A 15,309-nucleotide genomic window follows, 5' to 3' on the forward strand; every position below is an offset into this window, starting at 1 on the left:
TTTCAAACGGGCCGGATCCGGCCCGCGGGCCGTAGTTTGCCCACGGCTGGGCTAGGCCCTTCTGTTATGCTAGAGGCCTTATGCACGAAATTCGTCCAAGGGCCTTGGCCCCGCCCCCTGCCACTGCAGGCTCCCCCCTTCCCCCACCCACGGCCAGGGGCCTCTGCTGCCTCTACCGTGGTCCCCGCCCACTGTGGCTTTGTCTGGAAGGAAGGATGTCTGGTCTAATTAGCATATTATGCTTTTACTAGAGGACCAGTGCACAAATTCGTGCACGGGTGGGGTCCCTCAGCCTGGCCGGTGATCAGGGCTGATTGGGGCCAATCGGGGCTGGCCAGCCAGGGAGAGGGACCACAGGAGGTTGGCCGGCCACAGGAGGTTGGTTGTGGGAATGCACTGACTACCAGGGGGCAGCTCCTGCTTTGAGCATCTGCCCCTGGTGGTCAGTGCACATCATAGCAACCGGTTGTTTGGTCAACTGATCGTAATGGTCGCTTAGGCTTTTATGTATATAGATTATTATAGATATGCATAGCCAATGGACACAGACAATAGTGTGGTGAAGGCAGGAGCTGGGAGGAGGGGGGCTAATGGAGGGGAGGAATTTTGAGAGAGATCTGTAATACTCCTCAGCAATATTTTTAAAAAGAAAAAAGTTTTACAGATCTGTTGTACAACAATATGGATATGGTTAACAATACTGTAATGTATACTTAAAATTGTTAAGAGTAAATTTATATTGCGTGTTGTTTTACCACAGTTTTTAAAAAGTGGATTGTAAATCCATAGGAAAAGCAGTGATGGTAATAACAAGGCAGAAACCCATGTTTGCTAAGAATACATAGACCAATGCTTGTTTCGGCAGCCCATATACTAAAATTGGAATGATACAGAGATTAGCAAGGATGACATGCAAATTCGTGAAGTGTTTCATATTTTTGCCTGGGTTGTGGGCTTGATCCCTAGTGTGGGGTGTGCAGGAGGCAGCCAATCAATGATTCTCTCTCATCCCTCTCCCTTTCTCTCTGAAATCAAAAAAAAATATTTTTTTTTACAAAAAGAAAGAAAAAGAATACATAGATCAGGGTAGTTCAAGGAAAATGGAAAAGCAAACACATTTTTATTTCAACAAGACAGTTGAGTCCTAACCGGTGGTTCAATGGTTAGAGCGTCGGCCCATGACCGAAGGGTTGTGGGTTCAATTCTGGTCAAAGACACATACCTGGGTTGCAGGTTCCCCGCCCTGGTTGGGACATGTGTGGGAGGCAACCAATTGATGTGGCTCTCTCATCTCGATGTTTCTCTTTCTGTTCTCTCTCCTCTTCCCCCTTCCCTTCCACTCTCTCTAACATCAATGGGAAAAAATATCCTCCATGAGGATTAACAACAAAAATTTGACCACCCACAGCTCATGATATTCTTATGAAGAAATATTGATTGGATGTTAAAGGGATTATGCAAGATAACATTTCTTTGAAGCATCTCCTCACCCTCACTCCTATGTTGCCAAGTTTCTCTCTGAAATCTTTTGAAATCTGTTCTCCACTCAATTTCTCCTGTTACTGCCCATGTTCCTGTTCTTAGTACCTCTCACCTGAGCCATTGCATTAGAATAGGCTCTCAACACACTTCCCCAAAATCGTGCAATCTTTCCATCTCCGATTCATTTTTATTGCTACTACAAAGTTAATTTTGTCTGTGATTAAGTTTTTCTTTTGATCAAAAATTTTCACTGCCCCCTCATTTGCCTGTAAAATGCCAAAGTATTAATTAAACAACTAAACTCCATAATTCTAATGGCGCCCTAGTCTGACCCCAATCTACAATTACAAATTTATAGTCAATCTTTTTCTATATATATTCAACACTTGGGCCAAAATGAACCATCCATGGTGATAGTGGCTGCCAGCCACCATCTTGGCTGACAGTTAATTTGCATAAGGATATGCTGATTAGCCAATGGGAAGGGTAGCAGTTGTACGCTAATTACCATGTTTCTCTTTTATTAGTGTAGATGTGTGCGTGCTTGTGGGAGAGGGCGGGATTTGTTTGTTTCTAATTGAAGTATAATTTACACACAGGAAAATGCCAGTAAAATGTCCACTGGTTCCCCTGCCTTAGGTACATCTGTGAAACCGTGGAGAAGGTCTAAATATCCCCATAATTATCCCCTCAGCTGGCCGCCAGGGACCACCCAGACCTCCGAACCTTAAACTCCTCCAGGCGATTATAGATCTTTTCCACTGCCCTGTCCAGAATGATGTGGTGATCCTTCATCGCTGCTATTTGGTGGCCCCAAACTTTCTCGAGTTCCTCCTCCTAAAAGGGGGAGACACAGGCATTCAAGGCCTCTGCTCCTGAGGCCACCATGGGTGAAATGGGGCTTGAAGGGTGTTCCAGACCAGTATAACTCCAACCTGCCATCTGCCGCCCGCCCCTCTCCCCACAAACCTGCCATCTTTCCCTCCCCGCAAGCTGCCATCTTAACAACTCTGGGACTCTTACCCACAGCCTGGGACCCTGCACCAGCTGGAGCAGTATGAGGGGCTGCAGCTGCCTTCTCAGCCCCTCGCTGCCCCAGGCCTCCTTTCAGCTAGAGGACAAATGCTCCAACTGGTTCTGGGTCATAGAGTCTGCCATCAGCTTGCGGATGGGTCGTTTTAATAAAAGCTCTTTCTGCCCAGGACACTGACCTGTAACCTGGATTTCTGGAGGTTGCCAATCTTTTCTTGCAGTATGTCCAGTGTCATCCCAAACCTGGAAGAGCTTCCCCTCTCAGCTGAAAGCAAAGGTGGGGTGACCGTTGGGGGCAGGGATGGAGAAAGAGGCTTTGTTTAGACCTTCACCTGCTTCTGTTATGAAATGTCTGAGGCGGTGCTGTCCAACAGAGCAATACTGTGCTGTGAGGTGGGGGCCTTTGAGGTCATTTAAAATTTTCTAGTAGTCACATTTTTTTTTTGATAGTAGTCACATTTAAAAAATCTAAAAAGATGCAAGTGACATACATAGTTTTTTTATTTGTTTTGTGTGTGCATTGTGCATTAATTTTATTTTTTGTTTATTTTTAAATAATGTTTTGGTTTTGGGTTTTTTTTGTTTTTGTTTTTACATTTTTATTGATTTCAGAGAGGAAAGGAGAGGAAGAGAGAGAGAAATATCAATGATGAGAGAGAATAATTGATCGGCTGCCTCCTGCTCACCCCACACTGGGGATCAAGCCCACCACCCGGGCATGTGCCCTGACCAGGAATCGAAGTGACCTCCTGGTTCACAGGTCGATGCTCAACCACTGAGCCATGCCGGCTAGGCAATGTGTGCATTAATTTTAATAAAATATTTTATTTAACCCAATATATCTAAATAGTATCATTTAAGTATGCAATAAAAATTACTAATGAGATATTTTGCATTCTTGTTTCTGTACTAAGCTTTCAATGTCCACTGTGCACTTCACACTTAGAGCACATCTGAACTTGAACTCGCCCCATTCCAAGTGTCTCCAGGTTATCATATTAGAGCAGGCCTAGGGAAAACTCTCTGGAATTTACTCCCCTCCCCAAAATGACCCTGAGCAAAATTATGAAATACCTTATTTAGAAGTATGTTATTCACCACAAAATAAAAAGAAAGATTTAACAAAAGAGGAGGGGGGTAATAAAAAAATAGATACGCTGTATCCAGTTCCAGATGAGAGGTCAAAAACGAATGTACAGGACAGAACTATGAATGTATGAAAGTTACAGCCAAGACATGTTTATAACCTAACTATAGTTTCCTTAAAATAACAGCTGGTCAGAGGTAGAATTTGGGCTACGATGGCTTTACATTTAAAATTAAATTCAGAACCTTAGCCATGCCCCAGTGTTCACTGATATCAATGTGGTTCTTTGTAACTATGTGATGTTCTCCTTTTTCTTTTTAAGATTTGTGAACAGCACTGCCCATTGGGGTGGTGCCACACATGGGTTGGACTTAGATTAATTCAACTATTGTACTTGGCAGAGAGCAGAACAGCAAGGTAATGATTTACAGAGGGCGGGGAAATGGGTCTCCGAGGAGGTCCCCAGGCCAGCAGCATTTCCCCAGGAAGGGTTAGAAATGCACATGATTGTGCCCCTCTCAGTCGCCTTAGTCAGAAACTCTTGGGTGGGCCCACCAGTCTGTGCTTCACCACGCCCCCTCAGGGGGTGTTGGGGTGAGCTCAAGGGTGAGAACTGCTAGAGTAGGCCACTGTGCCCCTCTGTCATCACTGCGCATATGCCCATCATGGGCATGAAATGGGAGCATAAATGTACTGGTCCCACTGACACCTAGAATGTGACTGTGGTGTTTAAGGATCCATATGTATACCAGGCAGTTGTTCTTAATCCCAAATTGACTGCTTCATCTGGGGGCTGTTCAGTGTTGCTGGGCACTCTGGGGATCTGGACTTACCAAAACACTGTGTCTTATGGGCTGTTGAAAGGGAGATTTTCAAGACTAATTTTGACGTGCAATTTTCCTCTTTAACACGTTAAGCGCCCAGCCTGTTTTGTCTTCCGGACGGGAAGTATAGTGTCAGTCACCGGTGACTGGGCGCTTAACATGTTAAGCACCAACTTTAGCCTATAACTGCCCCTCTCTCCTAAGATAAGACCTCACTGTACATTCATTGTAAAGAACAGACTAGACTAGTAAGAGGCTAATGCTTACACCAAAGTAATGAATGGCGAGTGGCTGAATGTAGATTTTGTTGGGAGCAGTTAAGCAAAAGGAGAGGAGGTGCTGCTTGAAGGCCCTGGGGAGGGCCCAAGCCCCTACCACACTTCCCAGAGCCAGTCTGGGCCTACCTAGATGAGCTATGTGATGTTTCATGTGGGATGACAGCTGGTCAAACTCTTCTTTCAGGGAGTCGTGTTTAACGGGTATCTGGGCTCTGTGGCTCACGGAATACTTGATGGCCTTCTTCTTGTCTTCAGGAGCTATTGTCTGTTTGGTGACCAGCGTGGCCTGGGACAGCTCAGTGTCAGGAGTGACGAAGTGAGTAGCATAGGTAGAAGCGACGAACTCTTCATAGCCCATCTCGGCCTCATCAGTGATTGCCACGGAGGGTATGGCCCCACGGGAAGACCCAGCACCCATAACATCTGCAAAGATCCCTAAGGGTCCAGATGCAGCCATGCTTGTTGCTACAGAGGCCAGTTTAGTGGCGGGGGCATCCTTGACGACCAGGGCTGAGGACTCAGCTGCCCGGGCTGCTGAGCTCGCGGCAGCCGCATAGGCGGCGGCGGCAGCAGCGGCAATAGCAGCAGTAGTTTTCATCCGCCGGAGGGCGGTCCGGGCACTCTTACGGGGTTCTTCTTCAGAGGTCTGAGCAGCAGGGGCTCCATCCTGAGTGTCTGTCTTGTACTGTAAATAATCTTCTTCCGTACCTTCTGAGAGAGATGGGAGCTGGGGCATCTCTTCCTGTGACTCCAGTGTATAAGGCCAGGCTGAGCCAGGCTCTATGGCTGGTGGTGGGGCCCTGAAACCCTGGGAGTCCAATTGGCCTGGGCCAGGCTGAAAGTGACCTAAGCCCCAGAAAGGCCAACTGCTATAGTCAGGCAAGCCTCTGGGAGGAAGCCCACCTGTTGATAGCATAGGCCAGAATCTTGGTGGTGTGGGCCAAGGGCCTGGGGCAAGCCCAGGTCCAAACTCAGGCCCAGGCCCAGGGGGCATGGGTTCAGGGGCAGGCCCAGGTCCATACATAGGCACAGGTCCATATGGAGTCTCAGGTCCATACCCAGGTCCATACCCACGTCCAGGTCCATATATAGGCCGAGGTCCAGGGGCAGGCCCAGGGGGCATGGGTCCAGGGGCACGCCCTGGTCCGGGGGCAGGCCCAGGTCCATACCCAGGTCCAGGGGCAGGCCCAGGGGGCATGGGTTCAGGGGCAGGCCCTGGTCCGGGGGCAGGCCCTGGTCCGGGGGCAGGCCCTGGTTCGGGGGCAGGCCCGGGTCCATATATAGGCCCAGGTCCATATGGAGTCTCAGGTCCATACCCAGGTCCATACCCAGGTCCAGGTCCATATATAGGCCCAGGTCCAGGGGCAGGCCCAGGTCTAGGGACAAACCCAGGTCTGAGGGCAGGTCTAAGTCCAAATGCAAGCCCAGGTCCATATGCAGGCCCAGGTCTGGCCATAGTCTTCGGTCTGAACCTAGGCCAAGGTGGTAGTATGAACCCAGGTGCCAGACTGGGCTGTTGTATGGGCTCAAGGCCAGGCATGGACTCAGGCTCTGGTCCCGGCAGAGACTCAGGCTCAGGGCTAGGTCTGGGTGCTGGCCCATGGGCAGACTCCTCCTTCGGTTCTTGCCCAGGGACCGGATAATGCCAAACGGTCTCCGAGGGCCTGGGGAGTTGGAAGGCCTCTGAGACCTGGCTGGGACCAGAACTTTCGAGGAACATGGTGGTCTGGGGAAGTTCAGGCTCTGGGAGCTTCTCTGCAACTTTCCACATATCAGAATCTTCCAGCTCTTCTGAAACATCTCCCTGTTGAACAGTTCCCTGTGGAAAAGGGAGCTGGGGTGGCCAGGGCTGCACCAGGCCAGCTCAGCGATCACCCTGCCTGTTCCCTCACACCTACTTCCTCCTCCTCCATCTTCTTTCACTTACCGGGGTGAACAAGGCATCGTGGAGGCTGCTCCAGAGTACCAAGTCGTCAGCTTTGGGGATGGTGCTAATCTTGTTCTGGAGAGCAGTCTGGGAGGTGAAGGAAGGGGTTGGAAATAAGGGATGTGAACCTGGAGGGTGTGATACCCTTGCATGTGGCTCCCTTGTCCACACTGCCCTCTATACTTGCAAATGAATGGGCCTTTCCAGATTGTGCTCCCCTTCTGACCCCTCCCCATGCACGGCACCCCTGGGCCTAGAGGTCAGGGGAGCAGGGAGGGAGGATGGGACCGAGTCTCTCACCACATCCCGCTGCAGCACATTTATCTTCCGGTTCTGCACTTTCATGTCATCAAAGAAAGTGTTTATGCGGTCCAGGTGTATCTGTCAAATAAGCCAAACCCATGCATCAGGAGTGTCAGTTCTGGTCTCAGCCCTGCTTCTCCCACTGCTCAAATACAAGGACTTAGCACTACGTGACTAAGAGTTGGAGAAGGAAGAAAAAGTGTTTCCCAGAGAGTGAGAAAGGGGTCAAAAAGAGTTCCCTGGGCAAAAAAGTTTGGGGAATGTTGGGCTTAAAAAAGCACTCAATGGGTTTTTGTATTGCAGGACTTCTCAGAGCTTTTAATGGGCAAAAAAACATTAAGGACCTCCAAACCCAGCCAGTATTGCTCAATGGTTGAGCATCAACCTATGAACCAGGAGGCCACAGTTCAATTCCCGGTCAGGGCACATGTAAAACCTTGGTCCCCGGTAGGAGGAGTGCAGGAAGCAGCCAATTAATATTCTCATCACTGATGTTTCTCTCTCTCTCCCTCTCCCTTCCCTCTCTGAAATAAATTTTTAAAATATTAAAATAAAAAAAGAACTCTTACTATTTGCAACAGCATGGATGAACCTGGAGAGCAATACGCTAAGCGAAATAAGCCAGTCGGAGAAAGATAAATATTACATGATCTCACTCATTTGTGGAATATAATGAACAACATAAACTGATGTACAAAAATAGATACAGAGACATAGAAGCATCAAACAGACCATCAAATCTCAGAGGGAAGGCAGGGTACAGTGGGAGAGGGTGGTAAGAGATCAACCAAAGGATTTGTATGCATGCATATAAGCATAACCAATGCACAAAGACAGTAGAGGGGTGAGGCCATGCGCTGGGGGGGGGGGTGAAAGCAGGCAAAGAGAGGACAATGGGGGGAAAAGGAGACATATGTAATACTTTCAACAACAAAGAATAAAAAAAAAAGAATCTCTAAGAGATTGGTTAAGAGGCATAGCTTCTCAAATGGATTTGTTCAAGGGTCCTTTTTAGTGTGTCATGACAATGCCCTTTCTGCTCAGATGGGAGCTACCTCGCCCAAGATTAAAGTTCTCATAGTTGCCATGATGATCAAGTGTATACACGGACCTGTGCATTGAAGATGATGCTTCAATCGTATTATTTGGAGGCAAGCTGTAAAACCTCCGCCACAATACCAGCCTGGGGGTGTAGAGAGCTGGCTACTGAGCCCAGTTCTGACTCCCCAACTATGAGCTCATACTTCAGAAATTCCATGTCTTTTCACATCATGGTAAAGAGTTAGAACATTCCTGGGTTGATGTCCTGGGGCTATAGAGGGAGCTAGCATGTAGGCCGTGCTAGGTTTATTCTCTGCCTCAGGGTAAAAAGAGCTTTCTAAAAGAGGGAGAGGTGCCCTCTTTCTCCTAAGTTAATGGAACATAAATAAGCCTAGAGTAGCCAAGACGTAGGGAGTACCTACCTACATGAATATGAAGCCAACCCAGAGGAAAATCATCACTGAGAGAAGTACTGATGTGGTATGAACACCTAGATCTAGCTGTACCTGAAGGCATTCCTGTACTTTTTAGTAAATGAGACAATAAATTATCTGATTTTACCTAAGCCAGAATGAACTAAGACTCTGTCACTTACAAATGGTGTCAGAGCATAGCATGGTGAGGAGCATAGCATGGCGGAAGCCACAGAGAATTCAGTGGGAAGGGCCAAGTGGCTGGACCATGTCAGTCCCCATCTCCTGCCCCGATGGCTGTGTCCTTTGACTAAGAATGGGCTTCCTAGATTTATCCTGACACCCAACCACCAATGGTCCGAGCAGCATGGCCAGCTTGGAGGATGCTGGGGAGGGTCTACCTTATTCCACATGTCCTTCAGCATGTCCACATCCTTCCTGAGGGTTTCAGTGGCAGCCTTGAGTGAATTAATGTCGGTGAGCAAATCCTGCATGGTCTTCATAGCCTGAAGAGGGAGAGAGGAGGAAAAAAACATGAAGTTGTGTGTGGCTGGGGGAGAAGGCAAGTAAAGTATGGAAGTTCTCTGATGACTGCCATGGTCCAAGAAGTCCTCTTGGCTATCCCAAGGCCTTTGCTGGAATATACGCAGAAGCCAACAAATGACAGTTGAATCAACAGTGCTCTGAGCTCTCAAATAGCCTGGGTGGGAAGGAGGCAACCCTGTGTTTGAATGTATTCAGTAACCAGGAGCCACTCATTATGAAGCACCGCATGCCCTTTGGTGGGAGCCACTGGAGATCAGCAAAGGAGTTACGATTGGATCTGCTTTTTTTTAAATCCTCATCTCAGGATAGGTTTTTTTATTTTTATTTTTATAGCGATTTTAGAGAGAGAGGGGAGGGGAGAGAGAGAAAGAAACATTGATGTGAGAGAGAAACATTGGTTGGTTGTCTCCTGGACATGCCCCAACTGGGGATTGAACCCGAAACTAGGCATGTGCCCTGATCAGGAATTGAACCCACAACCTTTTGGTCCATGAGACAACACTCCAATGGACTGAGCCACCCAGCCAGGGCTGGTCTACAATTTTAGAGGGTCCTTCTGGCTGCATGTGTAACCAGGGCAACAGGGGAAGCTGGACGACCAGTGAGGAAACTTCCAGGCAAGAGCTGATGGTGAAATGCTGGGCTCATAGCTGAGTTTCACCACTGACTGGAGCTGCTACTGCACCTTTCTAAGTTTTTGATTTCTCAATCATAAAATGCATATAAAAATGTGATCATGTATATAAAAAGTCTAGTGCATAGTTAGGCATTCAGCTAACAGAAATAAAAAATAGCAAAATGGCAGAAGTCCTTCTTTTAAAATAAAATAAAAATTTAATTCTCACCCAAGGATATGTTTATTGATTTTTTAATGAGAAGAGAAGGAAGAGAGAGAGAAAACAACAACAACAACATTGATGTGAGAGAGAAACATTGATGGGCCCTATATAAGCCCTGACCAGGGATTGAACCCACAACCTGTATGAGATGATGCTCCAATCAATTGACCCACACCGGCCAGGGCCAGAAATCCATCTCATTATTAATTATATTAAATGTGAATGGCAGAGATTGATATAATGAATAAGAAAACATGATCCAAACTCATAGTGTCTAGAAGAGACATATTTAGATTCAAATATGCAAACAGGTTGAAAATAAAAGGATATAAAAAGATATACCATGCAAGCAGTATCCAAAAGAGAACTGTAGTGACTATATTAATATCAGACAAAGTAGACTTTAAGATAAAAATTGTTATGAGAGACAGAGAGACATTTATAATGACAAGAGGGTCAATCCATCAGGAATACATAATAAGTAAATATATGCACCCAACAATGGAGCCCCAAAATACATGAAGCAAAAAGTGACAGAACTGAAAGGAGAAATAGATAATTCAACAAGAATAGTTGAAGACTTCAACACTGCATTTCCAATAATAGATAAAAACAACTGGACAGATCAGCAAGGAAATAGAAGATATGAACAACACTGTAAACCAATCAGACATAACACATCTATAGAAAACTCCACTCAACTATGGCAGAATACAGTCTTCTCAAGCACACATAGAATATTCTATAGGACAGATCATAAGGTAGGCCATAGAACTAGTCTCAGTAAGTTTAAAAAGGACTGAAATAATACAAAACATGTTCCCTGACCACAGTGGAATTAAATTAGAAACTAATAACAGAAGAAACTATTAGAAATTCATAAATATGTGGAAATTAAACAACATTCTCCTAAATAACTAATGGGTCAAAGAAAAAATCACAAAGGAAATTAGAAAACACTTTGAGATGAATTAAAATTAAAATACAACACAAAAATCTGTGGGATGCAGCTAAAGCTATGCTTAGAGAGAAATTTTAGTTGGATATGACTATATTAACAGAAAAGAAAGATCTTATATCAATAGCCTAATCTTCCACGTTGAGACACTGTGAAAAGCAGAACAAACTAAAACTAAAGCAAGTAAAAAGTGAAACAATAAAGATTAGAGTGGAAACTAATGAATTAGAGAATAAAAAATAACAGAGTAAATCAATGAAACTAAAAGCCTGTTCTTTGAAAAGATCAACGAAATTATGCAGTGCCTACAGTAGGGAACTGACTGATGTTTCCCTCCTTACCTCACTCCCTCCTCTCCCTTTCTCTCTCTCAAAAAATCAATAAAAACACATCCTCTGGTGAGGATTTAAAAAATTAAAACAATTATAAAGGAATACTGTGAACAATTGTATGGCAACAAATTAGATAAGTTGGAAGAAATGGACAAATTCCTAGAAAGACAAACTACCAAACCTGACTCATGAAGAAATAATTTTTTAAAAATATATTTTATTGGTTTTTTACAGAGAGGAAGGGAGAGGGATAGAGAGTTAGAAACATCAATGAGAGAGAAACATCGATTAACTGCCTCCTGCACACCCGCTACTGGATATGTGCCCGCCTTTGACCGGAATCAAACCTGGGACCCTCCAGTCTACAGGCCGACCCTCTATCCACTGAGCCAAACCGGTTAGGGCATGAAGAAATAATTTCAAAAGACCTAAAGAAGTGATGAGATTGAAATAATAATAATAAAATAGCACAAAAGAAAGGCCTGGGCTCAGATTACTTCACCACTGACTTCTAGCAAACAGTTAAAGGAGAATTAATATAATTCTTCACAATTTTTTTAATAGAAAAATTCCAAACTCATTCTGTGAGGCCAGATACCAAAATCAGACAAAGGCATAACAAGAAAACTAGAATATGGATGCAAAAATCCTCAAAAAAATATTAGCGAACTGAATCCAGCAACACATAAGAATATTCTATATAACCCAATTAAAAACAGGCAAAGATCTGAATAGACATTTCTCCAAAGAAGATGTACAAATGGCCAATAAATACATGAAAAGATGATCAACATCATTACCCACTGAAAGGGTAAAAGAGAATAAAATGGGGCAGAGGAAACGTATTGTCCTTAGTAAATATCTTGCAGAAAGCTTGCAGCATTGAGCTCCGCATAGCCTACATCAGTGGTCGCCAACCTTTCGGACCTCACGGACCACCGGTTGGCGACCGCTGGCCTAAATAACTAGGAGACACCTGGCACCGCCAGTCAAGCTCTGTGTGTCAGCAGAGACTGCCTGCAGCCAGCAGAAGCTGATAAAAGTCTTGCCTCTCCTTCAGTTTCGGATTCCGCCGGTCTGCACCCAGGCACTTGAAATAAAATTTCTTCTGATACATTACGGCCTCATGTCATTGGTGCGCGACCCCGACCCACTCAGAACCTTTCACCCATCAGGGAAATGCAACTCAAAATCATAATGAGATACCACTTCATTCCCACTAGGATGGTTAGAATTAAAAGTCAGATAATAGTAAGTGTTGGTAAAGATGTGGAGAAACTGGAATCTTCACACACTGCTGGTGGAAATGTAAAATGACGCAGCTGTTATAGAAAACAGTGTGGTAGTTCTTCGTAAGATTAAACAGAGTTACTATATGACCTAGAAAGTCCACTCCTAGTGATGATGTACCCAAGAGAAATAAAAACATAGGTCTATAGACTTGTACATGAATGTTTATAGCAGCTTCATTTATAATAACAATCCAAGTATCAATCAACTACAAATGGATAAACAAAATATGATATACTCATAATATAGGTTATTATTCAGCCACAAAAAGGAATGAAGTACTGATGCTATAAGGATGCACCTTGGAAACATTATGCCAAGTGAAAGAAGCCAAATACAAAAGACCACATATTGTATGATTCCATTTATATGAAATGTCCAGGCAAATCTATAGAGACAGAAAGTAGATTAGTGGTTGTTTATGGCTGGGGGTGGAGTGAAAATTGAAGGAATAGAGTGGTGATAACTAAAGGGTACAGGGTTTCTTTTTGAGGTGATAAAAATATTTTTTTTCATTTTTTTTTCTGTTCATCAGATTATTTATTCACTTGATTTTTAGATTTACTTGTTGATAGATGTGTATATGTTGTTCATAGTTTGTATCTTTACCATTTTCTTCTTCTTCCTCTTAAAGGATACCTTTCAGCATTTCATATAATACTGGTTTGGTGGTGATGAATTCCTTTAGCTTTTTCTTATCTGTGAAGCTCTTTATCTGACCTTCAATTCTGAATGATAGCTTTGCTGGATAAAGTAATCTTGGTTGTAGGTTCTTGCTATTCATCACTTTGAATATTTCTTGCCACTCCCTTCTGGCCTGCAAAGTTTCTGTTGAGAAATCAGCTGACAATCGTATGGGTACTCCCTTGTAGGTAACTGACTGTCTTTCTCTTGCTGCTTTTAAGATTCTCTCTTTGTCTTTTGCTCTTGGCATTTTAATTATGATGTGTCTTGGTGTGGTCCTCTTTGGATTCCTTTTGTTTGAGGTTCTCTGTGCTTCCTGGACTTGTAAGTCTAGTTCTTTCACCAGGTAGGGGAAGTTTTCTGTCATGATTTCTTCAAATAGGTTTTCAATATCTTGCTCTCTCTCTTCTTCTGGCACCCCTATAATTTGGATGTTGGTACGCTTGAAGCTGTCCCAGAGGCTCCTTACACTATCTTTGTATTTTTGGATTCTTTTTTCATTTTGCTTTTCCGGTTGGGTGTTTTTTGCTTCTTCATATTTCAAATCGTTGACTTGATTCTTGCGATCCTCTAGTCTGCTGTTGGGAGTCTGTATAATATCCTCCATTTCAGTCAGTGTATGCTTAATTTCTAGTTGGTCCTTTATCACAACCTCGAGGGTCTCACTAGATTTCTTGAGGCTCTCATTGAGTTTATTGGCTGTTTCTAGAAAATTCTTGAAAAACCTTAAAAGTGTGGTTTTGAACTCTATATCCAGTAGTTTGCTTTCCTCCATTTCTGTCATTTGTGTCCTGTTCCTTTGTCTCTGCATTTTTTTATGCTTCGCTGTGTCGATAGAGTGGCTTTCTGTACTAGGTGTCCTATAGGGCCCAGTGGCTCAGCCTCCCCAATTACCTGAGGTGGACACTCTTGGTGCACCCCCTTGTGGGCTGAGGTGATAAAAATATTTTAAAATTGACTGTGGTGACGGTTGTATATATTCAATTCTTAAAAACCACTGGATTGTATACTCTTTAAGTGAGTGAATTGTATGGTATGTGAATTACATATCAATAAAGCTGATTGATAAATAAATAAATGAATAAATAGCATCCCTATACTATAAAAATGCCAGTTGGTTCTTTTGTTGTTGTTGTTGTTAATCCTCACCCACAGATATTTTTTCCATTGATTCCCATAGAGAGTGGAAGGGAGAGGGAGGGAAAGACTGAGGAGAGAGAGAGAGTGAGAAACATCAATGTGAGAGAGACACATTGATTGGTCACCTCCTGCATGTGTCCTGACTGGGACAGGGATTAAACCTACAACCCTTCGGTGCACAGGGTGATACTCTAACCACTGAGCACACCAGCCAAGGTGCCAGTTGGTTCTTTTTTGCAGAAATCAACAATCTCATCCTAAATTCATATGCAAATGCAAGGGACTCAGAATCATAAAACAATTTTGAATAAGAACAAAGTTGGAGGACTCAAACTTCCTAATTTCAAAACTCTCTACAAAGTACAGTGTGGTGCTGGCATAAGGAAAGATATAAAGATCAATGGAAGAGAATTGAGAATGCAGAAATTGCCGAAACCGGTTTGGCTCAGTGGATAGAGCGTCGGCCTGCGGACTGAAGGGTCCCAGGTTCGATTCCGGTCAAGGGCATGTACCTGGGTTGCGGGCACATCCCCAGTAGGAGATGTGCAGGAGGCAGCTGATCGATGTTTCTCTCTCATCGATGTTTCTAACTCTCTATCTCTCTCCCTTCCTCTCTGTAAAAAAATCAATAAAATATATTTTTTTAAAAAAAGAAAGAAATAAACTCTCACATTTACAGTCAATTGATTTCTCAATGAGTGCCAAAACAAGGCACAGGGAAAGAATAGTCTTCAACAGTGAACAGATGGCTCTCCACATGTAAAAGAATGAAGTTGGATACCATATACTACTGGTATACAAAAATTAACTGACAATGGTTCCTAGATTTAAATATAAGAGATAAACTAGCCCTAGCTGGTTTGGCTCAGTGGATAGAGTGTCAGCCTGTGGACTGAAGGGTCCTAAGTTCGATTTTGGTCAAGGGCATATGCCTGGGTTGCAGCTTGATCCCCAGTAGGAGGCATGCAGGAGGCAGCCAATCAATGATTCTCTCTCATCACTGATGTTTCTATCTCTCTCTCCCTCTTCCTTCCTCTCTGAAATCAATAAAAATATTTTTTAAAAGAGATAAACTATACACTATTTACTCCTATGTTGTAGAAGAAAACATAGGAGTAAATCTTCATGACTTT

The 15,309-nt window shown here is 44.1% G+C and overlaps 1 protein-coding gene across 10 annotated transcripts in view; it reads right to left on the minus strand.

The window, feature by feature from the left end:
• The window catches only part of LOC102252331 (chromosome unknown open reading frame, human C16orf96), a 49,444-nt gene that overhangs the window by 17,408 nt on the left and 16,727 nt on the right, over positions 1 to 15,309 (minus strand). For 9 of the 10 annotated variants that reach the window (XM_014545119.1, XM_014545122.1, XM_014545117.1 and 6 more), the window contains 6 exons: positions 8,789 to 8,893; positions 6,931 to 7,011; positions 6,631 to 6,717; positions 4,830 to 6,522; positions 2,694 to 2,779; positions 2,209 to 2,319 (listed from right to left, as the gene is read on the minus strand). In XM_014545119.1, coding sequence (XP_014400605.1) covers positions 2,209 to 2,319; positions 2,694 to 2,779; positions 4,830 to 6,522; positions 6,631 to 6,717; positions 6,931 to 7,011; positions 8,789 to 8,893 — 2,163 coding nt within the window. The remainder of the gene's footprint in view (positions 1 to 2,208; positions 2,320 to 2,693; positions 2,780 to 4,829; positions 6,523 to 6,630; positions 6,718 to 6,930; positions 7,012 to 8,788; positions 8,894 to 15,309) is intronic. The other variant, XM_014545115.1, reaches the window with a different exon arrangement.

The sequence above is a fragment of the Myotis brandtii genome, unplaced genomic scaffold (genome assembly GCF_000412655.1).
Source record: "Myotis brandtii unplaced genomic scaffold, ASM41265v1 scaffold397, whole genome shotgun sequence".
Classification (NCBI taxonomy): domain Eukaryota; kingdom Metazoa; phylum Chordata; class Mammalia; order Chiroptera; family Vespertilionidae; genus Myotis; species Myotis brandtii.